This window comes from Ailuropoda melanoleuca, chromosome 1, assembly GCF_002007445.2.
Source record: "Ailuropoda melanoleuca isolate Jingjing chromosome 1, ASM200744v2, whole genome shotgun sequence".
Lineage (NCBI taxonomy): Eukaryota > Metazoa > Chordata > Mammalia > Carnivora > Ursidae > Ailuropoda > Ailuropoda melanoleuca.
Genome location: NC_048218.1, coordinates 83734617 through 83759380, shown reverse-complemented (window position 1 = coordinate 83759380; position 24764 = coordinate 83734617). Strand labels below are relative to the sequence as shown.

General features: G+C 41.9%; 1 protein-coding gene across 1 annotated transcript in view; it reads left to right on the top strand.

Moving 5' to 3' along the window:
- Positions 1-24764, top strand: part of USP13 (ubiquitin specific peptidase 13) — a 109393-nt gene that overhangs the window by 75995 nt on the left and 8634 nt on the right. The window contains exons 14-19 of the mRNA XM_002912458.4: positions 3743-3831; positions 6156-6278; positions 7645-7671; positions 10948-11091; positions 12946-13112; positions 14681-14834. Of these exons, the coding sequence (XP_002912504.4) occupies positions 3743-3831; positions 6156-6278; positions 7645-7671; positions 10948-11091; positions 12946-13112; positions 14681-14834 (704 nt within the window). The remainder of the gene's footprint in view (positions 1-3742; positions 3832-6155; positions 6279-7644; positions 7672-10947; positions 11092-12945; positions 13113-14680; positions 14835-24764) is intronic.

The following is a 24764-nucleotide window of genomic DNA, read 5'->3' as shown; positions in this document are numbered from 1 at the left end:
GGCAGTAAGAGGCAAAAGGTGTCCTTTTTGTAGATCTTTGGTTAGTATGGACCAGACATAAAGACTCTTCTCTGAAATAGTCCTGAATGGACAGTTTCTGGGAAGAATATTAGTATTTGGAAATTTCATTCATCTAGCAAGTGTTATTGCTCACCTGGAATATTCTAGGCAATGAGTTGAACAAGACCTAGTTCCTGCCCTCCAGCAGCTCACGGGTTAAGGGTCAATAGGCAGAAATTTTGTCTTGACTTTTATCATTTATGACGAGGAGAGCACAGTGTGGGTTTCCACAGCACAAGCTTTAGGTGGACGGGCAGTGTTTGAATCTTAACTGACATGTGACCTTGGCCCAGTGACCCTAAGCCGCTGTTTCCTTATTTGTAAGCCAGGATGATAATAGTACTTTCTTCATAGGGTTGGGCCAGAGTAAGGAGAGATAAACTATGCAAAGTGCCTTGTGTAGTGCCTGGAGCAGAGTAAGTGTATGCTATAATTGTTATAACCATTGTTTTTATCTTTCCTTCCTTTTCTTGGCTTTGGGTTGTAAGGTTTGACTGCGGTTGATTAATTATCATATTTTCGACATATTTAATGGAAAGGACAGACTGTATTTTTTTAGTTACCAGGTTTTCAATACAATAGACAATCTTAATTTCATGGAAAGGGACAGCTTATATTTTTTCTTATTAAGGCTTTTGTAGTGTTTTTGCCTCAATTATAATTAGTGAACAGTTGATATAGTTTAAAGAATGATAACAGGTTGTCAATAGACAACACAATAGTGTTGTCAGGCACTATTCTAAGCACTTTCCTGAATCATTTAGTTCCCATAGCAGGTTTTGGAGGTAAATTTGCTGTCTGTCTACCTAGATCTTTTCGAATGACTTACATTCTAATGGTCTTTATTAAAGATACAACTTTTCAAGAAAAATTTTAATTTCCAGGAATGAATTTTAGGAATGAAAGAGTAAGCGGTGCTTCATTTACAACTTTGCTAGATTTCAGTGACAAACTTGTTGTCCCAAACCTGCAATTAATGAATGCAAATTATTAATTTTGACATTATTTTGAACAAATATATATTGAGCAGTAGTTACTACCTGTGTAATTTACTTTGAGACCCTGTAGAGGCCACAGAAATGAATAAAGTGCATTTACTTAACAGGGCAAATGTAATGTGGGTGTCATCCAACCTGATTTCTGGTACTCTCAGATTGGTAGGTACCCATAGCAAAGGGATGTGTTAAATTACCCACCCCTCCCCCACCCAACCTGGCCTCCAGCTCCCTGTGCTGCCCCTTGCCCCGTGGTATCACCAGCTGATTTACTCCCCCCGCTACTGACCACAGAGCAACTGCAAGAGTCTTGGGGCTTCTGAACCACATTTTGGAAGTCATTGATTTACTGATGACTTTGGCTGATCTCACTGTTACATGTTTTCCAGCTTTTAAGTTGATGGGGTGAGAGGAAGAGATCAATCAGAAAGGTGACATTTTTACATTAGTTGAAAAAACTGGATGGAGTTTGTTGGGTTTTGGTGAAATTAGGACTTGGCTATATTTAAGTAAGAATGCTTCTCAGAAGATAGGAAAACCTAATTAGAGTTAATATGATAATTTCTGAAGACTGAACCAGGATAATAATAGATAAATTCCTTAGGATGGTTAAGCTCCTTTTTTTTGAAAGAACTCCCTTAACATTATTGCCTATAGGCTTCTACCATCTTTATGATGGAGAATTTGGGATCCAGAGAGGTTAAGTGACTTGCCTTGGGCAAAAAACAGGTCAGCAACAGTCTGAGTCAGTGTCCAACGCCTGGTGGGTTCTAGCTCTTTTATGACAAAATAATCATGCTAATTCCCTGGGTATACATAGTATATATTCTAGTGTGCCAAGTGGTTTCACATCATTTCATGAACATTGCACAGCTCTGGAAGGCAGATATTATCAATAAATCTGTTTTGTAGATGTGAAAATGGAGCCTCAGGGAGGGTCAGTGATTTGTTCACATTTGGAGTGAATTATGTAGCATATCTTAGACCCAAATCCACATCTTCTGACCCTTTTTTTGGATAGTGCTCTGTCCCTGTACTGTGGTTTCTCTTCTACACTAGGGGGCAGCAATACACTTGTGTTTGCTCTCAGAATTCTGGGAGGTTGCATTCCAAGTGGAAGGCGATGGCTTAGATTTGAAAAGTCGAGTTTGTGGGGACGGTGTTCTAGAATCTTTTATTTTATTTTATTTTTTAAATTTTTAAAAAAGATTTTATTTATTTATTTGACAGAGAGAGAGACAGCCAGCGAGAGAGGGAACAGAAGCAGGGGGAGTGGGAGAGGAAGAAGCAGGCTCCCAGCAGAGCATGGAGCCCGATGTGGGGCTTGATCCCAGCACCCTGGGATCACGCTCTGAGCTGAAGGCAGACACTTAACGACTGAGCCACCCAGGCGCCCCTAGAATCTTATTTTAAAAGATACATATAGTATTTGCCTACAGCTTATTTTGTTTCTTACATATACCTACTCTATCCACATTGACACTGACATAGAAATGGTTGTTATAACCAAGATGATACATGTGGAGAGAATGAGCTGGAACTGGGGCATGGATTTGGTGTACTAGGTGAATAGTCTGCATAAAATTGTCAAAGCAAAGTCCGGGCAATTCCTGAAAGTTTGAAGGGAAACTCGAGATATTGACCATATGTGTTAATTTAAAAATGTAAGGTTCAGATTTAGATATTTAAGATACTTAGCTAAAAAGCTAAATCTGAACCTTAAATCTTTAAATATATATATGTATATGTATGTGTATATATGTATGTGTATATGTACACACATACATAGATACCCCTTTAGGATCCGTGGATTTTAGATACAGTAATATTTTAATGAGGCTTTGGCATTTCCAATAGTCAACCTCAACCAAGGTTCCAATGAATGCTCCTCATGCCAACTTTGTGTTGTAGGATAGTGATTCGTGGGAGGGAAGGCTGGGGGTATGTCAGGATTGCTTGGGGAGCTTTTCAAACCACACATATAAGCACAGAGCAGACGCGTGCCTGCACACTCCTGCAAATGTAATATGTGTGTATACACACACACACATACAGTTGACCCTTGAACAACACAGGTTTGAACTGTGTGGGTCCTTTGGGCTTTTTATAGTACAATGCTGTATTTTCTCTAGCTTGTTTTATTGTAAGAATACAGTATATAATACATATAACCTAAAAATGTGTGTTAATTGACTCTTGATATTATCAATAAGGCTTCTGGGCAGCAGTAGATTATTAGTAGTTAAGTTCTTGGGGAATCAAAAGTTATATGTATTTTTTTTTACTACAAGGCGGGGGGTCAGCACCCCTAACCTCTGCATTGTTCAAGGGTCCACTGTACTAAAATCTAACAAGGGCTGTAGAAAAAAACAAAATGTCTGTGGTTGAAAATACTTTTCAGAAATACAAAGTAAAAGTAAAAGTAAAAGTGTAATTTTGCAACATGCTCCAGATCCTCCTCAAAGGACACCGTTGTCCTCTGTTAAACACTTTGTCCTTGTGAGAAGGCCAGGACGAGTGACTGGGGTGGGTGCGTGTGTGTCAGCTAATGTCTGTTTGCGTGCTCTTCCTCTTCAGTGCAGTGGCGCGGCCAGGTATGCCTCGGACAAAGCTTGTGATGCTTCATGAACTATATTCACGATTCTTATTGCCTTGTTTCATTGATCTAATCCCCTTGTGTTTCCCAGAACATCTCGCTTTGCCTCATTCCCTGAATACTTGGTAGTGCAGATAAAGAAGTTCACTTTTGGTCTTGACTGGGTTCCCAAAAAATTTGGTAGGTATCTTTTGCATGCTTTTGCTTAAAACATCAAGTTAGCCATTGGAAAAAAATGGCATCTGAAGGGGCCCGTGTGGTTGGCTGTCAGAAATAGTTCCATTTCATTCATCTCCCATCATCCCCACCTTTCTCTTTTGAGTCAAGAGTATATGATACGCACTGACAGTGAAAATCACCCCATGTTACCCATCCCTCTAATAATGCATTCTGGAATGATTGGGCTCCAAGAGTGAAAATGGGACCCCCATGTTATCAAATGAACAATGCTTCCCAAACTTTAACATGCATACAAATTACCTGGGCTCGTGGCAGAATGCAGGGGCTAGTTCAGCAGGTCTGGGGTGGGGCCTGGGAGTCTTTATTTCTCACAAGCTCCCCGGGAATACTGGTGCTGCTGGTGCTGCTGGTTCAAAGCCCACACTTGGAGGTGCAGGTAATTGAAGATACATGCTCCTCTTAATAGCTCTCCTCGGCCTCCGAAGCAGGCAGGTGTGGCTAATGACAGTCACAGCATACAAATTTTATTAATGGTAAAATGAGTACAGTCAGTTGCATGAAATTGTCAAAAAAAGGATTTGATTTTGGCTTCACTGTGCTTTTTCTGGCTAATTTTAAAGGCCCTTGACCCTTGTTAGAGGTTAGAGTTTTCCAGACAATGTGTAAGAACCTTTTCTCCATCATCAGGATCCAAAGTAAAGGTGTTATTAGGCGGTCCCCCATGCCACGGAAGGATGTACGGTTTTACCCTTTGTCATTTCTCAAGCAAGCCCCTCAGACTGTCTGCCAGTCTTTTAAAGGTTTTATGTTTCTGAGTGCTTAAAAAACAACAACTCAGGCCTTACACTGGTTCATGAAGCACTCACCGGCTCCCCTGGAGAGGGTAGGTAAAAAGAATGTGAAATCGGCAGGACTGATTTCCCTGGGAACCTCCAGCACTCAGTTGCCACGGCCTTTGTTTGCCACGTGACAGGACACAGGGCCGTGGCTGAGTCTGCAGCTCATCTTCGATTTTCCCGGTGCGGCGATTTTGTGGGCAGGATGCTCACCGCTCAGCCTGTCCTCTGTGGACCTGAGAAGTACCTGAGAGACAAGACTGCTTTCTCCTAAAGCCTTGCAGCTGCTTTGGAAACAGCATTCTTATTTTTCTCTGTCCTTGGAATTTCCGTAAAGGATAAAAAATTCAGATCAGATTTCATAGACTTGCTGAATTTAAAGGAGCCTCAAAGCTTGCTTTAATGAACCTGAATTTCTCCGTGGAGGAACAGTTGTATTGATTTTGTGGGTCAGACATTATGTTTGTTTTGTTGTCCCCTGAGATTGAAAAAAATTTTTTTTTACTAAGCTTTTTCTTTGGGTTGTTGTTTTAAACTAGGATTTACATACCTGGCCTCATAACTGGTTTTGGGGATAGTATTTTCAAGTTCTGTTTGCCAGCCCGAGAGACCTATCCCATGCCAACATTTGGACCCATTTTTTTTTGTTATTATCTCATCTGAATAGAATACTAAATCTCAACAGGCTCTTAGACTGATAAATTTTGTATTTGAGTAAGCCAGCACAATAACAACTGACCTGAGAAGTTAAAAAAAAATTTCCCAAGACTAATACACTTGAGATCGAATTTATTTCTTTAAAACTTCATTCCTTATTGCCTTGGTGAGGCTGATCACAGTGGCCATCAGGCTCTGAGAAAGCACGTAATCTAGGGGCTGCAAACTCAATTGCCTCATATGGACAGGGGATGATGCAAACAACGGGGTACATTGGATATAAGGAATGTGTAGCCTAGCTATCTTGGTCTTTCTTGGGTATTTCCGCTTTGGATAAAGACGCGGCTCAGAAAACCATAAAAATCAGAATCGCAAATATGCTGCTCAGGGTCACGGGGACAGTCGTGAGCAGTGGGCTCCGTGCCCCGCAATCCTGTGGGGCACATGTTGTCTAGAGTGGAAGCTGAAGAGCAGCCCCAGGGCACTTGTTACCATATGAGAATATTTGTTTTTCAAAATAATCTGGAATGAAATCTTCTGATTTAAAAATTGGAATTTGTTGCCAACGTTTTAAAAACATCAGACATTCTGTTTGCTACAACTGGTCTTTGGGCTCCCAGTTTGCAACCTCTGGCTTGTTCAGTGTGAAATGCTCTGTACTTTCCCCTGGTTCTCCATTAAATCTAACTAGTCTCAGTGAGTCTACTGGCCCAGAGATCTACTCCAGGGGCCTGAAAAACATTCCCTTAGCTCTGCCTAGAGGTGCTTGTTTTAGGGGGCGATTGTGGGTTTTTGAAGAGTCCAGTGAATGTAATCTCTCTCACTTTGTAGATGTTTCTATTGATATGCCAGACCTACTTGATATCAACCATCTCCGAGCCAGGGGGTTACAGCCAGGAGAGGAGGAGCTTCCGGACATCAGCCCCCCTATAGTCATTCCCGATGACTCAAAAGGTACCACCTTCTGCCAGGAGGATGTTCTCCTACCCCTCTCCCCACCCCACCCCCAGTGGAAGAGTCTCTTCTCTTCCACCACTCTGTCGTCCCTTGGCCATCTGCCTGTGTTGTGACCCATCATCGACACACAGTAGTGAGGCCTGGCCGCAACTGTAAACTTCAAGTCGACAGGGAAGAGGGACAGACCCATCATGAGTAGTTGAAATGGACCTGCAGAAATCACTGGCAATAGAGGGCAGCAAATCTCCAAAAAAGTTTTTAGGTTATGCTGCCTCTGGCTTCCCTCTCTCCTTCCCGCTCCTTCCTGCAGATAAATGGGCGTGTAGGGAAGAGAAGGAGTGTGCTTTCAGTAGGCTCTCAATCTTGAGGTGCTGTGTCATGTTGGGAGTACCTCTGTATAACCCAAAGGGGAAATTCAGTAGTGTGTGTTGGTTTAAAAATCTTGACCACATTTCACCTCTCCAGCTTTGTCACTGTTTCATAGCAAGGGAGGAGTTTGCCCTGTGAAAGCTAAATTTTTGTTCAGAATACTTAGCTTTTTAAGGGAAAAGTACATGCAGAAAATAATTGTTTCACTTTTGTGGATCCAAGGACAGTGTCAAAAAATCTCGATTTCATTTTTAGCTCAGTTACTGATGAAATCAGTTTCATTCTGTTTCATTTGCTCACCTGTTTACTTAATGTTCACCTTTGTAATCAGTTGATTAGGTCAATTAATAGTGATAGAGCATGCTGGGCCCCTCTTCCACAGGTTTCTCATCAGTTGAGCATTGAATATTATTGGTGACCATGTTCAAGTGCAAAAGAAGGGTAAGGTGAATCCAGGAGGAGCAAGATAGGATTCAGGATAGGCCTCTATGTTCCATTATTCCATTATTCTTGGACGCTAAGTCAGATGTTAAAATTGTAGAGTGTGGAGAGTAGAGAAGGGACCTGTATGCGGGACACTCTGGGTTATGTGGTATGCGTGGCCCATTAAAGGGGCCAGAGAGCAGAGTTCACTGGGACCATCAGAGGAATACAGACTGGTTTATTAGCACTGCTCCTGCTTTCTCTGATGTTAACAGAATCCTTAGTTTGTAATTATACGAAGTTCTTAGAAATGCAGGGAGATAAATTATTTAGTTCATTAAGTTGAGAATTATGTTTTACCTGGTTGAAATGCCTGAAACCTGTTTATTTTCCCTCCCTACTGTAATGATTTCATGTGCAGGCTGGGTGTGGTGGGGTGCTGAGGGGTTGACAACTGCGTGGGATCCCTCGGGGTGAGGGATTAGGGATTGCCCTGCATGGACTCTTCTTCTTTCTCTAGAACTCTTTGCCATGCTTTGGTCTCATTCTCTGCCTCTCTGTTAATTTCCAGATCGCCTGATGAATCAACTGATAGACCGTATGTATCTTTCGAAATTTTTCTCAGTGTCCTACAGTTGTCATTGGTCTGACGTTTATCTGTGGGAATTTCATGAAGGGGCGTTGTTCTCTACATGCGTATGTGTGCAGCTTTTCCTGGCTGGGAATGACTCTTTGTCTGCAAGTTGAGTTAGCAGCAAATGTAAACCGGACACATGGTGATTAGCGGCTCTGTGGCCCAGGAGAGCAGTCACCAGCACGAAAGCCAACCAGCGCTGGACTGGAAATGTGGCCCTGCTGTGTATGACTGCAGGCTAGAAATGTGTACTTCACTTCTCTGAGCTTTAGTCTCCTCACATGTGAAGGTGGGCTCAGGTGGCCATTTCTTCCCACTCTGGGCACGAGTAGGGCTCTTTCTGCAGTGACAGCCCAGTGGCCAGGCATTTTTGCCCTTCTTGCTGTGGGACATGTAGTGAAGACTCATGACTGAGAGGACATGGTAACATTAATTAATACTCTCAAGGTTAGTAGTGTCATTGGATTGTCTGTTAATTTTATAGACTTTTAGTTCCTTAATCCTCTAGGAGTTGATAACTCGTGGTTTTCTGAAAAGAACATAATAAACTATTTATAGTGAATATTTGGATATTAATTAGGAGGGAGGGAGAATGTTTAACACTAAATACTGAATCTTTTATCTACAAAGCCCTTCTGGAGACAAACTATTGTTAATTTAGAAGTTCATGTGTTTTACGCTGCAAATGATTGATCACGTGGCTTAGACCTCCACATTTCCTTTCCTTGGTCAGTTATGATTTGCTCATTGCTAGAAACTGTTAGGGTCAGCGAGGGTCTTGGGAAAATCATTGCCTCGGTGAATAATCTAATTATAATAATGACAATGGTTGTTAATACTTTGGAATGGTTACCATGAGTCATATTGTGTTTATTATTTCACAAATTCTTTCAATAGTATATAACTTTACTATTTATATAAAACCCAGATTCTCATTTGATTATCACAGTAAGAAGGGCAGGGCAGGTGAGCTTTTACAGAAGATAAAACTGAGACTCAGGAAACTTCAGAGACCCAAGAGCTGGGAACAGAAGCTGGGCTGGAAGTGCAGTGTGCTTTTCAGGCCACTTGACCTTTTCTGGCATGTGAGAGGTTTGCTGGCTGCTCCTGATCCTGCAGAGGGCTGGCCTGCAAGGCTCTTGCCCAGGGGGAGGTGATGGGTGGTGGGCGCTGACTGGGCCAGAGGAGTCTATCTCTGACTGGGAGCACTCAGCGGTTTCCAGGGTTCATGGTTTGGCCATTGATTTCCTCCCAGATCTAAGCCTGCTGTCTTATCAGCAACTACCTGTACTTAACAGGAGAAAATAGAATTATCTGGGATTGTTTGACATTTGCATCCTACCTTTCTCAGATTTTTAAAGAATAACTTTAACTCTTTTCTTATTATGAAAGTAAAAAGATACTTACAAACTGGGTTAGCAGTAAGAGTCATTTATGGTTTCATCACTCATCTATAACCATTGTTAACACTTGGCGTGTATCCTTCCACTGGCCTTTACCTGTGCCTGGCTCACTTTTATTTTTCACAAAAATATTATTAGATGTTTTCAATCTAATATGTTATTAGAGACACACATAACCATTCATTAAGCTGCACTTCTTAAATTGCATTGTAGGGAACATTAGAGTCTTACAAGATGTTGAAAGGTGTTCCATAGAAAGAGTTTCCTAGTTTCCTTACTGTAGAAGTCTTTAAGACAGGACTTTTGTGTCTTCACTATGCTAATAATGCACAATGTTAATTTCTAAGGGGAGAGTAGAGAATGTAGATTTTAAAACTTCTTTGGCCATAGAAACCCCTTGTTTTGTGGTTCAATAATGACGTCTCTCTTAGAACACTAAGGTGTCATAGAACACAACTTGGGAATCACCGCTGTCCTAAATCATTGGTTTCTTAAAATTTGGTCTTGGAAGGAGGTTCTGTATATCCTCCTGGTAAGAGAGAACTTTGACAAGCACATTTTCTTTTTCTTTTTTTAAAGAAAGAGAGCATGAGTGGGCGGGGGGGGGCGAGTTGAGCAGGAGGGGGAGTGGGAGAGGGAGGGAATCTTAAACAGGCTCCATGCCCAGCATGGAGCCCGAGGTGGGGCTCGATCTCACAACCCTGAGATCATGACTGAGCTGAAATCAAGAGTCAGACGCTTAACTGACTGAGCCACCCAGGTGCCCTGATAAACACATTTTCAATATAGTTTTTATAGAACAGATATTTCTAATCCTCAGTTCTACTGCTACTATTCAGTTCTACTAATTGCCTTTTTGGCAGAATTTTCAGTAGATTAGAGACCTCAGGATGTGGAAAACATAAGGGATGTATTTTGTGTTCCTGTTCCCCTCTAGTTGTTGGTTAATTTGAGGGCACTATGTAGGTTTGCATGTGTGCACACATGTATATGCACGTTCAAATGTGTATACATAAACACACAGATGTGTATATATACACAGGTACACATATGTATTGTAGACACATGTATTTGTGTTTACACATACATATATGTATATATACACACGCCTATAGGTTTTAATGTATATTTTATACACATACATGTGCGTATATGCATACATGTATACATACACATATACATACACATACACATACATCTCCACCAATATCTATATATCATTATGAAAAGAAAAGAAAACAAGACTCTCTGTGTCTAAGCCCACATTAGGTTTATAAAGCTGTCTCTTTTTAATATCTTAAATGTATACCATTACAGAACATAGTCTGTCCTTCTATACTTAACATTTGGGCTGTCCATTTCCCAGAGCTGATTATTTCCTTTGATTGCTGATACACCTAAGGGCCTGGCATAACTTCCTGTGAGATTTAAGGAATAGGCTTTCGGGCCTGTGGATGATGCTTTTCTCTTCAGATCTCAGTGATAGGAGAGGCTGCTGTAGGAGAGGTCTTGAGAAAGATCTGAGAGGCTAAATGGTTCTGGGAATACACTCAATCTCCCCATATGAAATTAAGGAATTGTTTTTCAGTGCTTGGGTTGTCCAGGTAATTACCATGGTTCCTATTTAAGTCAAAGATATTTAAGCTCAAATAGCTTAATATTTAGATGAATTCAAACAAAATGAAGTTAAACCACCCCTTTATACACCAAACAAAATAGCCCTTTCTTTTGATACATGTGGCTAGTGGATGAGGGGAAGCTAGGATGAGGAGAAAGAGAGATTACATTTTAAGAGAGTTTATGTTTTTACACCAGAGTATTCTGTTGTGCTCTGTAGCCTCAGAAATTGATGAGTCATCAGTGATGCAGCTGGCCGAGATGGGTTTCCCCCTAGAAGCGTGTCGGAAGGCTGTGTACTTTACTGGAAATATGGGAGCTGAAGTGGCCTTCAACTGGATCATCGTTCACATGGAAGAGCCAGGTGAGTGGTCGGAAGAGGGGGTAGTTTTGGAGTCTGATGGGCTCCTCAGTGATGCTAAGCCTTGGTCCTTCCATGTCCTCTGAGTGGGTCCCAGAAAATGCCTTTTGAGCTCATAATTTAGCTTCTTCACTCACTTTTTCCTGCCCCTTATAATTTACACTCTTAGCTCACTTTTTTCCTGCTGCAATGAGGGGGCTCTTTGCCTATGAAGCAAACTCACAGTGTTTGCCTTTACTCTTTTTCTTTCTTTCTTTCTTTCTTTCTTTCTTTCTTTCTTTCTTTCTTTCTTTCTTTCTTTCTAATAATAGCTTTCTTGAGATGTAATTCACTCTTTTAAAGTATATAATTCAGTGGCACAAAGACCACTGGAAAGATGTGGGCTATACAGGCATGTGTCAGAGATATTGCTGGTTTAGTCCCAGACCACCACAGTAAAGTATCACCTTAAAGTGAGTCAAATGGGTTTTTTCCAGTGCCTAGAAAAGTGATGTTTACACCATTCTGTAGTCTATGAAGTGTATAATAGCGTTATGTCTAATAAATGTCCGTACATTAATTGCAAAGTCAGATGAAGTACAATAAATTGAGTTCCACTTCGACTTCTAGAAGAAATGATAAGGACTTGAAATAGAAAAATGTGCATGAAGAAATGGGGGCTGTTTAGTTAGCTTTTGCTTCTGTTTACTTTATTAAGGTAGAATTCACATACCATAGAATTTACCCATTTGAGGTGTACGTTTCCGTGCTTTCTGTTAAATTCACGGAATTCTGCAGCTGTCACCACTGAAAGAACATTTTGCTGTAGGGACACACAAGCTATTTATTTTTTTATCTATTGGTAGACATTTGGGCGGTTCCTGGTTTTTGACTGTTGTGAATACTGCGGCTATAAACATTTTGAGTACACATTTTTGTGTGAACATGTTTTAATTTCTCTCGAGTGGAGTTGCTATGTCATATGGTAACTCCATGTTTACCTTTTTGAGAAACTGCCAAAGTGTTTTCCACAGCGGCTGTACCATTTTACATTCTAGCGCCATGTGTGAGGGTTCCAGTCCTCCACATCCTCACCAACACTTGTCATTGTTGTTCTTATTACAGCCATTCCAGTGGATGGGAAGATGGTAGCTCACGGTGGTTTTCATTTGCATTTCCCTGATGACTAATGATGTATAGAGCAACTTTCCCTGTGCTTGTGGGTAATTTATGAAGACATGTCTTTGGGCATTTGGAGAAATGTCTATTCAAATCTGTTGCCCATTTTTAAGGAGGTTTTTTTTTTTTTTTTTTTTTTAGTGTTGAGTGGTTCTTTTCATATTCCGAATACAAGCACCTTACCAGATACATGATGTGCAAATATGTTCTCTCATTCTATGAGTGTTTTCACTTTCTTGATGGCATTTTTTGAAGTACAAAAGCTTTTAATTTGGATGAAGTCGAATTTATCTATATTTTTTCTTTTGTCACTTGTGTTCATTGCCTAACTCAAGGTCTCTCCGTTGAGGTCAGGGAGCCGTTTTGAGTTAATTTTTGAATATGGCCTGAGGCGGGGGTCCAGCTTCATTCTCTTGCGTGCAGACATGCACTTGTTCCAGCACCATCTGTTGAGAAGACTGCCCTGTCCCCATTGGAATGGTCTCGGCACCCTTGTCAGAGCTCAATTGACCATAAATCTGCAGGTTCATTTTTGGATTCTCTGAGTCCTATTCAGTTGATCTATGGGTTTATCCTTATGTCAATACCAGCTGTCTTCATTATTATAGCTTTGTAGGTATTTTTCCTTCTTAGCTCCATGGTGTTGTTTATCTCAAGACTAAAAAAAGGAAAAGGTCTGAGTGTGATTGTGTTCCCCAGATTTTGCCGAACCGCTGACCATGCCTGGTTATGGAGGAGCAGCTTCTGCTGGAGCCTCTGTTTTTGGTGCTACTGGACTGGATAACCAACCCCCGGAGGAAATTGTAGCTATCATTACCTCCATGGGATTCCATCGAAATCAGGCTGTTCAGGCGCTGCGAGCCACGGTAAGCAGAGAGCCTGTGTGTGAGAAAACCTCCTCTTACCGGAGGCCATGTGCATTGCTGTCAGCAGCAGTGGAGACTTCCCAGTGGCCTTCGATCATTTTGAATCATGTTGGTTTCACTCTATACCCCACCATGGCCCCCAGAGATTCATTTGCATATATTCTCTGTACAGCTAAAATAAATATTGGGGGAAATTATACAGTTTAAGAATAGGGAATAAAAAATAAAAAAAAAAACAGGGAGATAACGCAACTGGGGCAAGATGAAAGTAACTGAAAGACCAAAACCGAAAGAAAGGCCATACCATCTGAGTGTTTATGAGCGGGACTCCAAGATTTGACTTGGAGCTTCCTTGTGGCCTTGGAGCAGAGAGGGATGCATAAGATTCCGTGTTCAATAAGGCATTTCTTTAGGACAAATTTTGCTTTTCCGATACCAAGACCTTGGAGAAATGTCTCTCAGAAGTCCTCATAGAGAGGACTGAAAAGCTCCTGGGAATTCTCCACTTCTGTGTCTGTGCGGGGAGAAGATTCTTCTGGTATTCATGTACTTCCTGATGTTATTGAGAGGGAAGGGACTGTGAAACTAGAGGGTAGATCAAAGTCTTCCTCTTGCAGAACAGATATTTGTTCAATATTGAAGGAAAGTGCTTGTTTTTTGTTTCTGTTTTTTTTAAAACTCATCCTTCCTTGCCACACCATATGCATTTTTGAGTGGATGTCTGCTACTAATTCTGCTTACCTGTTCTGCCCAGTTGCCTGGGAGGTTCCATTGTTGAGGTCATAGCTGCTCTCACCTGACTCCTGGAGTGTGGCTGGAGCACTTTAAAGTGCTTGAAATATCTTAAGCAGAGTTAGTTTTATCCAGGGCACTTGCTCTGCTCCACTTATTTTTCTTGACTGACTGTTTCATTGGCAATCCTGATGATGTCTAAGCAAATTCTTTAACCTGCCCATGATATCACAAACAGAGGACAATGGAAATGTTTTTATGGTCATTGGTTTGAACTGCAGAGTTAAGTTTAAAACAATGTCCTTAACTAACCAGTATTGTCATCATTAATCAAGGCATTCATCTGGTCTCCACTGCAATTCAGCAATTCTGCTAACATCGTGGGAGAGGAGACATGAACACAGCCCTCACGTTGGCCCCGCTCTGCCTGGCATAGTTCTCTGCAGGAAACACAATTGATGGGGAATGTAGTGTGTGCAGTCAGTGTGGCCAGGAAAGGGCTGTACTTAAGCAAAGGGCAGACTGTGGTGGGCCGTAGCCCATTGTTAGTGTCAGCCTGCAGAAACGCTGCGCTGAGACGATAACGGAATTTGGAGCGCTGGTCTGCTGCCCAGAACTGTTTCCCAGTGAATCCAATTACAGACCTCAGTTGGGAGACTCGGAGAGGCCAGCTGAATGTGCATTTCATATGCAGGGTCAGAGCTTTGCACTTAGAGGCACTTAAGACTAATGAATTCAGGCCTCCTGTCTTATCTGCTTGACATCCTGGTTCAAGTGGTCAGGATATAATGAGGCCCTGGGACTGCATGCATTGTAAAAATGTTTTATTTTATTAGAATAATAACCTGGAAAGAGCACTGGATTGGATCTTTAGTCACCCTGAGTTTGAGGAGGACAGTGACTTTGTGATTGAGATGGAGAATAACGCCAATGCAAACATTATTTCTGAGGCCAAGCCTGAAGGACCTAGAGTCAAAGATGGATCTGGAAGTAAGTTCTTGCCTTAGGGATTGTCGGAGCAGTTGTGACCATGCATTCGGCTCATGCCCTTCCTTCCCACCACTCGTATTAAAACCTTTGCCATCACCCAAAAGTTAGCACAGATCCCACCTTCCCATAAATGGTGCATTTTGCCACTTTGCATGGCCATGGTGATCTGAAAAAATGTGGGACAAACTCAGAGTCATGTTGCCTAGAAGTGTGTGTGCTTCCGTGTAGTGCCTGTGGTCACTTTGCCATTGAGATACTTTTTTTTTCACGGACCATGGGAGTTTTTGTCCAAAAGAGAACCTTTACTTTCATGTTAATTTTTTTTTTTTTTTGAACGACTGAAAAGCAGTCATATCCTTGACCCTGTCGTTGCCCATACCAACTGCTGATAATTTTCTGAAGGACCAATCAAGATGGCAGCAAGAGGCGCCATTGGCCAGTAGTCTACCTTTTTTTTTTTTTAAGTTTCTTTTTTTTTGGTAATCTCTACACCCAATGTGGGGCTCAAACTCACAACCCCGAGATTAAGAGTCGCACAGCACTCTACCTTTTAACAGCAAACACATATGTGTCACTATGCACCAGGCAATGGTTCTAAGAACTTTGCATATGAACTCTCATTTAGTCTTTAACACGTCTCTTTTACATGTGAGAAAACAGAGGCACAGAAAGGTTAGTTACCTTGCCCAAGGTCACACAGCTCTTCAGAGTTGGAGCTAAAATTCAAATCCAGAAACCATTGTTCTTCACCATTGTGATGCCCTGCCTCTTCGGCTGTCATTGCCTCGGAAAGCGTTTAGGCTTGTTAGCCTGGCATTCATCACCTCCTCCAGGTAGATGCCAGCGTGCCTTGTCTCTCGGTGTTATTTTTTCTGTACCCACTCTCCCCCCACCTACAGGTCAGATGCCACACCACCAGCCTCATCAGGGCACTGAGCCCCTTCTTCCTACTTCCAGGCTTGCGCTCAGGTTAATCCTCGATTGTGAAATGCCCTTCTCTCCCATCACTGCACGCTAAAATCCTTACCATTATTCACAGCTTGGCCACAGATTCCATTCCGCGGGATTGCTTTCCCGGGACCTTCATAATCAGCGCTCCCTTATCTCATGCTGGTAATAATTATACCAGCATGAACAATACTTCCACTTGTGCCATATGTAATTCTCACAATGATCCTATAAGGTGGATATCATTATTATCTCCATTTTATAGGTGAAGAAACTAAGGTAGAAGAGAAGGTTAAGTTTGTCGAGGTCACATAGCTAGCTAGTGATGAGGAGAAGCAGAATTCCAACCCAGGCCGTCTGCCTCCAGAGCCTGTGCCCGAAGCCCGTATAATATAGTATTTATTCTTCTGTTATTAGAAGTATCAAATTCAGGGGCACCTAGGTGTCTTAGTTGGTTAAGTGTCCAACTTTTCATTTCAGCTCAGGTCATCATCGCAGGGTCTGAGCTCGAGCCCCGCACTCAGCAGGGAGTCTGCTTGAGATTCTCTCTCTCCCTGGGCCCCTTCCCCGCTCATGCTCTTTCTCTCTCAAATAAATAAATAAATCTTAAAAGAAAGACTTATCCAATTCATCTTGCAATAAAATTATTTATGTAAATATCTGTGTCTCCTATTCGGGAGCTTGTGGAGGGCAGTGGCTGTTTTACTTTTTATAAAGCTCATGGTGTCTAGTACATAGAAAGTACCAAGTAAAAAATAATTGGATTTAATTAAATTTACGTTAGCAGGGGCGCCTGGGTGGTACAGTTGGTTGGGCATCTGACTCTTGATTTCAGCTCCAGTCATGATCTGAGGGTCATGAGATCAAGCCCCACCCCAGGCTCTGTGCTGGGCATGGACCCTGCTTGAGATTCTTTTGCTCTCCCTCTGCCCCTCCCACCTCATGCTCTCTCTCAAAAAAAAAATTTTTTTTTACATTAGCAGCATTCGTTCCAGTAATGCTATAGCTGTAGCTCTCATTAATGGTCTACTCATTAGCAGTCTTTCCAGATCTAAAATGTACGTATTGATCTGTCTCCAGAGAGAGAGGGTGGGAGGAAAACTTTCTTCTTCTTTTATATAAAACAGGAATTTCTTCACTGAAACTGTCACAATCCCAACAGGGTAAGAAGAGGACGAGATATAGTTCTCCCAACTTCCATATTCATCTAACGGGTCTTGTATTACTTTGTGGAAATCAGTGGCTTGCCTAAAATATTAAAAGCTGTAATGGGTGTTATTCAATAATTCATGAACAGGATTTATTACATGTTACATGTCTCTCGGTTCACTGCTTCCTTGATTTTCTGTGATGGGCTTTTCTTTGGGATGGTGAGCCCTCACAGAAGGAATAAACCACACGATGGGACCATTGTAAAGCTGCCAAGATACATGGCTGTAGAAAGAGGGTGAGTCTGACCATTAGGTTTCCCTGTTTTCTGATGGAGCTTGGAGGGCCCCGCCACTCTCTTGAAGATGGTCATTAATGTCATGGAAGAGCACATGATCCCCTTGGGCTTGCTGACCGCAGAGTGATCTTCTGGTACTCCTGGCCCTGTGGTTGTTGAGTTGCAGCCTTGAATGGGATGTCACGATGCTTTCACGCACCTTTAATTTAAAGGCACCGCGGGCCAAACTCTGTACTCTTTCTCTTCACTGCCTGCACGCTTAGGGTGAGGGTGGAGAAGGAGACAGCCACGCACTGTGAGACATCGAGTGTGGGGTACACTGAAGCTAGAAGCAGTGCTAGGTGAAAATTTTAATTATGAAAAACCAAAAGAGCATAACGCACCCTCACTCACTAAATGCATTTTGTATCTGATTTTAAGAGGAATGGATGTTTTTAAAGCAGCCTTTCCAGCACTGTACCTTGCCCACAGCAGGTGATCAGAAAATGAATGATTGAATGAAGAACGGATGGAGATCAGGAGGTAGTGGCCACAGGGATAGTTTTCTGCTGCCTCCATGAAGTACCAGGTGGAGGAGTTAGGAGGGCGCTATTTTGTGTTACATTGCATAAGTCACAGCAAGGGAAAAGGTGATTTCTCATACTTCACTGTATTAGCACCTGAACTCATAGGTCGGTCACTTCTTTTGTTTTTTTTAATTAGCATTTATATTTTCTTATAATTAAAAGGCTATTTAATAATTTTAGCCACTTGAGAAAATGCAGATATACAAAAAGAAGAAAATAAAAATTATTTCCAATTCTACTACCGAGTCATAGCCACTGTTAATGTTTTGTGTATATTTTTTAGGCCTTTCTATGCAAATATAAAATGAGTATAAGTATGAATATTATGAAAATAAAACATTCTATTCTATACATGCTATTTTTTTTAAAGATTTTATTTATTTATTAGAGAGAGAGGGAGAGAGAAAGAGCACGAGCAGGAAGGGCAGAGGGAGAGGGAGAAAGAATCTCAAGCAGACTCCGAGAGGGAGAAAGAATCTCAAGCAGACTCCATGCTGAGCATGGAGCTGGAGGCCGGGCATGGTCTCACGACCTGAGCCAAAACCAAGAGTTAGCCGCTTAACCGACTGGGCCACCCAGGCGCCCCATACATGCTCTTTTATAAATGCTATTTTATAACCTGCTTCCCGCTAACTGCGGACGTACATATATGTATGTCCAGATCACTGAATGTATATTAATAATATCCCATTGTATAGCGTACCATAATTTATAAACATGATTTTAAGCCAACTAATTGTTATTTAAATAAAAGACGGTTATAGGGCTGCCTGGGTGACTCAGTCAGTTAAGCGTCTGCCTTCGGCTCAGGTCATGATCTCAGGGTTCTGGGATCGAGCCCCACATCTGGCTGTCTGCTCAGCGGGGAGCCTGGTTCTCCCTCTCCCTCTGTCAGTCCCCCTACTTGTGCTCTCTCACTCTGACTCTCTGTCAAATAAATAAAGTCTTAAAAAAAAAAAAAGATGATTACAGAAAGAGTTTCAGATAATGGGGTGATTTTTACATTCAGAAGATGACAGCAATTATTATTACTATTATTATTTTTAAAGATTTTATTTACCTGAGAGAGAGAGAGCACAAGCAGGGAAAGGGGAAGAGGGAGAGGGAGAAGGAGAAGCAGACTCCCCATTGAGCAGGGGTGGGGCCCATGTGAGTTTCCATCTAAGGACCCTGAGATCCTGACCTGAGCCATAGTCAGATGCTTAACCAACTGAGCCACCCAGATGCCTGACAGCAATTATTTTTAAATAATAAATTTCTTTATAGGATGAATTCTGTTTACAAAGTACAGCAAATGCCTCCTTCAGTCCTTATCCAGTTAATAACATTTGTTCAACATATAAGTTTCTTTCTCTTCTGTCCTCTTTCCCTTATTCTCTATTAAAAATGACACCATTCTTGGGCCCTCATTAGATTACTTCCTTAGCATGAATTTCTAGAAGTGAAGATTTTGAGTCAAAATTGCCTATTTTTGAGGTATTAATGCATATTATTACAATTCCCCCCCGAAAGGCAGCTTTGGTGGCTCTCCTGCCCGCCCCCCCCCCCGCCAGCGCTGTCAGGCTAAGCATTTTCCTTATTTTTCTTATTTTTCATGTATTTATTGGCTGGTTGTTTTTCTTCTTGTGTTAATCACTTCCTCATTTTGTTTGGTCCATTTTCCCATTTTTATTGAGGTTTTCATCTGTTTTTTATTGATTTATATGAGAGTTTATATATTGCATGCTAGCTTGGGAATACCTGGTAAGTCTACAATATTGAGTTTTTCTGGCCAGAAACATGTTATCCTTTTTTTTTTTTTTTTTTAAGTTCATCTCTCCCTTCTTCCACCCCTGCAAAGCTATATGGTTTTCTTCATAAACTTCCTGTATATTTCTGGTTTAGTTTCTACTCCGAATTACATTTTCTGTGTTACTTATGAATAAAAATTTTTCCCATTATATTTTCTAAATTGTTACTGCTGAATTTTGGAAAGTTCCTGATCTTGTAATTGGCTGTTCTGTAGGGATTTGATTAGAATTACAGTAAATTCATAGGTTCATTCCCAGGAGGTGTGGATTCTGCATAGGTAGATTGTTTACATTCCCAAAACATTGCTTTTGACCTCTTTTTGGGTTGGTGAGTTGATGGAGACATTTGACTTGGGGGTATGAAGACAATTTAACAGGTTAGGTAATTGTTTTTTCGGAGCAAAATGGAGAGCCAAAACAGACACAGACAAACCAAGTAAAACCAGCAACCTCAGTTTTGTGGGTCCTGCTGTAAGGGGCAGGACAGCCGAGCCAGGCTTGTCCAAGCAAAAAGGGAAGTATTGTATCATAAGAGCCAGACAGTCCCAGGGAGACCTGACTTGAGGCATGCCCTTGATTGTGGGACTGAAACTCTTTTATCAGGTTGCTCCCCTCCCCTGTACCTCCTATGGGGTGGTGTCAGTTTCAGATAGGCTCTCCCTAATGGCCACAAAGTGGCTGCCAGTGCCTCCCACAATATATCTCTCCAGGTTAAAATCCAGCCGAGTATTGTCCTGGAGTTCTTAGCAAAGGTCCTGGCAACCTGAGACTTGGGCTGCCCGGCCCTGTCCCCATTCCCTGGCCCCACTCACGGAGCCTGAGGGTGGAGAAATCTTCCTTCCTAGCTTGTAAGCTGAGAAGGGAAGTGTGGTCTCTTCAAACAGTTGTTCAAATGTAGTCCTGGATCCAGAGAAGCAGCATCCCCTGTGAGCAGCATCGCCTGTGAACTGGATAGAAATGCAAATTGTTGGGTCCCACTCCAGGCCTTTGGGGGTGGGCCCAGTGAGCTGGAGGTGAGCAGGCCCTCCAGGTGGTTCTGGTTCAGTGTAAGTGTTTGAGAACCTTCACCCTAAAAGCCAGATGAAGTTACTACTGCCTTAAGAAGGGGGACAGGAGCTGCCGGGACATCACTACACCATGTTAACGCTGAAAATAATGACAAGGTGGGAGTTGGAATTAGAAACAATGTGACTCTATAAGGATAGGGATTAAAGAGCACTTGTATCAAATGCTTCCTTTAGGGAATATGTTAACTAAAAATCACTATTGCATTTTTTTGGAATGAGGAAATAATGTCATTGCATGAAACTCTTTTATTTTAATGTGATCTAGTTTGCTGGGAAGAGCTCGTGCTAGTAACCCTGGCTTAGGCAGTGGCTGTCCTTCACTGAAGCCTGCAAGGCCCTGGGCACGTCCGGGACAGCTTTCCTTCACGCCTGCAGCTAGCCGTTCACATGAGGATGGGGACCCAGCACGTGAGGGGCCTGGGTAGTGGGAGAACCAGCTGGGAGTTCAGGTCTCTGATTTTGAAGCCTGTGTACTTCCTCCTTCATCTTATCACAGATCTTCTAAATCGGAAGGGAGGCGGGAGTCTATTTATTGGAAAGCTCTGTTTATCATCACGTTCTGCACATTTTAGGGCTATCACCTAACTTTCTGTCGAGTTTTTAAATATTGTAAAGAGTGGAAAATCAAGTCTTCAGTCTGACATATCTGGGCTTCTGCCATTTGCAAAATTATTTCTGTTCCTATGTTGCACCTAACGAGCATTTAATTTTTCTTTCTTTCTTTGTTTTCTTTTTTTTTTTTTTTTTAAGAACTCACTGATTGCCAATGTAATTAAAATGTGATTAGGCTGCGATTACTCAAAATCTGCTCTGGCTTCTCCAGCCTCATCCCCGTAATGGCTCTGACAGCTTCTAGGGCAGCTGAGATTTTCCAGCAAGGGGAGCAGAGAGCATTTCACTTACATAATGGTGGGACTCCGAATGTGCCCGGCCCCCCGAGGAACGCAGCGGGGGTAGGATCCGCCGAGCATGAGGGGCCAGCCACACGGGAGCTAAACACCAGTGGGTTACTTGACAGCAACACACTTAATGCAGCTGGGCTCCAGTGGTCATCCCACTTCAGCATCTGTTTGTAATTCCTGTGGGTTCCCCCCCCATGGCGTTATTGGAAGTGAAGAGGAAGCCACTCTGAAATAAACTAATTTATACTAAAGTATGAATGGAAGGAAGTATGAAGTTTGGAAGGAATTGTTTGATATTTGGAGTTTTAGGCCGTGTAATAAAGAGAAGTCAAGGGGCTTGGTAATTTTGAGCTGTGTGGAGTTGAGATTTGTAAATCCTAAAAGATTGTCCTTGTCGTCAGCTGACTTGTGATTATTGATTTACCCAAATGCTCCTTTTGCTCTTTTTGGGGATTCTTAAGTTTTCTAAAAGCTCCAAATCCAAATCCATCTCCCCCTACCTCCCACTGGTCTTTTCTCAGAGCAGGGACGAGGGCAATCAAGCTGTTCTGGGTAGAGATTGTTTGCAGATTTAAGGCGTTTGTGAGTTAAATGTTAGTAAATTGGCAATGATATTTTCCCATCTGTTGTACAGAGGTTAGGGGGTAGGTAATGGAAAAAATTATTGAAGTTAGGAAGATTCGGTTGGAAAACTCAGTTTGGGTTTCTCACCAGAAGGCTGTGGAGCCCCTGGGGTCTTGGTGGGCATTTCAAGGAGTCTGTTTGTGTATTCTGTGCCCTCTCTGCAGACTGACTAAATCATGTGTTGCACTCTTACCAGATACTACAGCTTTTCAAATACATATATATATATATATATATATATATATATATATGCTATAGGATATATATACATATAGATGCTATAGGATTTATAAAATATATTTATATTTTATATATTTATAAAATATAATTAATTGAGCTGCATTCCTGAATCTAGAGCTGCTTTAGGTCATTATGTGTTGTCGAACTATAATTTTCAAAAAGGTTAAATCATGATTCTCAGGTACATCTAAACTAAGCACAAATCACAGATTTTCTTTGACTCGTTAATTAATGAGGGAACCAGCTAGTTGTTATTACTGGTTCAAAGCATCTGAGAAGCTAGGATAATTAAAGATAATTTGATTGCTGAGTTAAATATAAAATTAGTGTCTTCAGATCATAAATCCTTGAGGTTATATGTTCTGCTGGACGGAAATTTTTTCTATCCTTACTAAACAAAAATTTACAAGTTAATGAGTAACTTGACTAAGTCTGGGAACTTTAGTCAATAGTAAGCAGTGAGACCAACTCTCATCCCTCTAGACCAGGGGCCAGCATGCCTTTCCTCTACAGGGCCAGACAGTAAATGTTTCAGGCTTTGTGGGCCATACTCGCGTCATCTCATATTTTTGTCCCTCTCCTTCTCCCCTTTCTCCTGGGTGGATTTGGCTTACGAGTCATTGCACTATGCCGGCCCCCACCCCAGACAGTCCTTGGGTGGCCATTCCTCCACAGGACATGAAAGGACAGGCTGCCTGCCTCTTCTGTTTTCCAAGTGTCACACTCATTTTCTGATAGTGCTTCCTCAAAGAGTAAAATCAGAGCACAATCGCTGTTTTGTTGGGAAGGGGTCGGGGTGGTAAAATTTTGATATGAAAAAATTCTGCATGTTAGAGAGGTTGGAACCATTTTCCTGCGTTCAAAAAAGGACACATTTTGTTGGGAGAGGGAACGGGGTGGGGGGGCAAAGGTGCTAGTTTCAGACCCTGTTTAATTCTGGCTTTCTAGAGGGTCATGGTGGTTTAGGCAATGTTGTCCAGCTTTTCTACATGCTTGAAAAGTTTCTCTGTGGCAGGTCAGCATTTTAAAAATGATTTGGGGGGGCACCTGGGTGGGGCAGTTGGTGAGGTGTCCAACTCTTGGTTTCGGCCAGGTAATGATCTCGGGGTCATGCGATCGTGCCCAGTGCTGAGCTCCTGTCTGCTCCAGACTTTCTCTCCCTCTCCCTCTGCCCCTCCGCTCCGCACTCACATGCTCTTTCTCTCTCCCAAAATAAATAAATAAAATCTTAAAAAAAAATGGTTTGCCTTGCCTCAAACTGCCTTTTCCATCTACGTGAAGAGGGGTCTGCCCATCTTTGGGAGCGTGTACGCCGATGCTGTTTTTAGAAGGAGGCCTCTGCGAATGGGGGAAGAATCAGCAGTGGCTTCCCTGTTGGGTTTCTTCACCTTCACTTTCTCTTTGGAAGCAAGTGTTAATTGAGATTTCTTACCTGTTGAGTTTTTGCAAATGTGTTGAGAGAGCTGCTCTCTCTTGCTGTCTGTTCCAGCAGGAGATCTTGAATAATGCATGGGGTGGTTCCTTGTATTGATAAACATGGTTAATTTTAATTATAGGACTTAGATTTATGCTAATCTTTTCTTCTTTAATTCCAGTTTTGTGATTCTGAGGATACATTGAGTTGTTTTTAACCAAAGAGAGGAGAAATGCCTTTGGGGGCCTTAATGACATGTTTGGGCATATGCAATGTATGGATCTGCCCCTTCCTCTGTCTACTTGTTTTGTCAACCCCTCGCTGTGTTGGTATCTAAGCAGTGTTTCATTGAATGACCCAGGCTTAATGTGGGCAATGCTCATGAAAGAGTCTGTTCAGTTATTTAAGTCATTGTTTTGGGGAACAGTTCCATGGGAGGGGGAAGCCTTGGTTGGGGTCCTTTCTTTATTTCATGAAAACTCTAAGAAAGCAGCTTCATTTCGGGAGACCAGTCCTGTATCTCAAGCTGAAGAACTGGGCTGTGATACAGAATGATTCCAAAAGAGTTTTAAAACCAACCAGGGTCAAGAAACATGAAAAGTTCTCTGCCCACACTCTCCCTCGTTTACAGGGTAGGGCAGGTCCTTCGTGTTGTGGGGCAACAGGGAGGGCAGACCAGCATAGGGTTCCTGGGTCACTATTTCAGAAACCAAGTGCCAGGCAAAATGATTGTCATTCACAGTTGTTTTTGCCTGGTTTCTGGTTTTAAAGTTGGGTTTGTCTGTTTGTTTTTTGTCATCAATTGATATGACAGCAACAAAAACTTGATGGGAAAAACAATCTCTTCTGAGTCATTTCCTTTTTAATAATTATTTTACTAACTTATACTCCAATTTATACTTTGGTAGGTGATTTATAAAATATATACAATG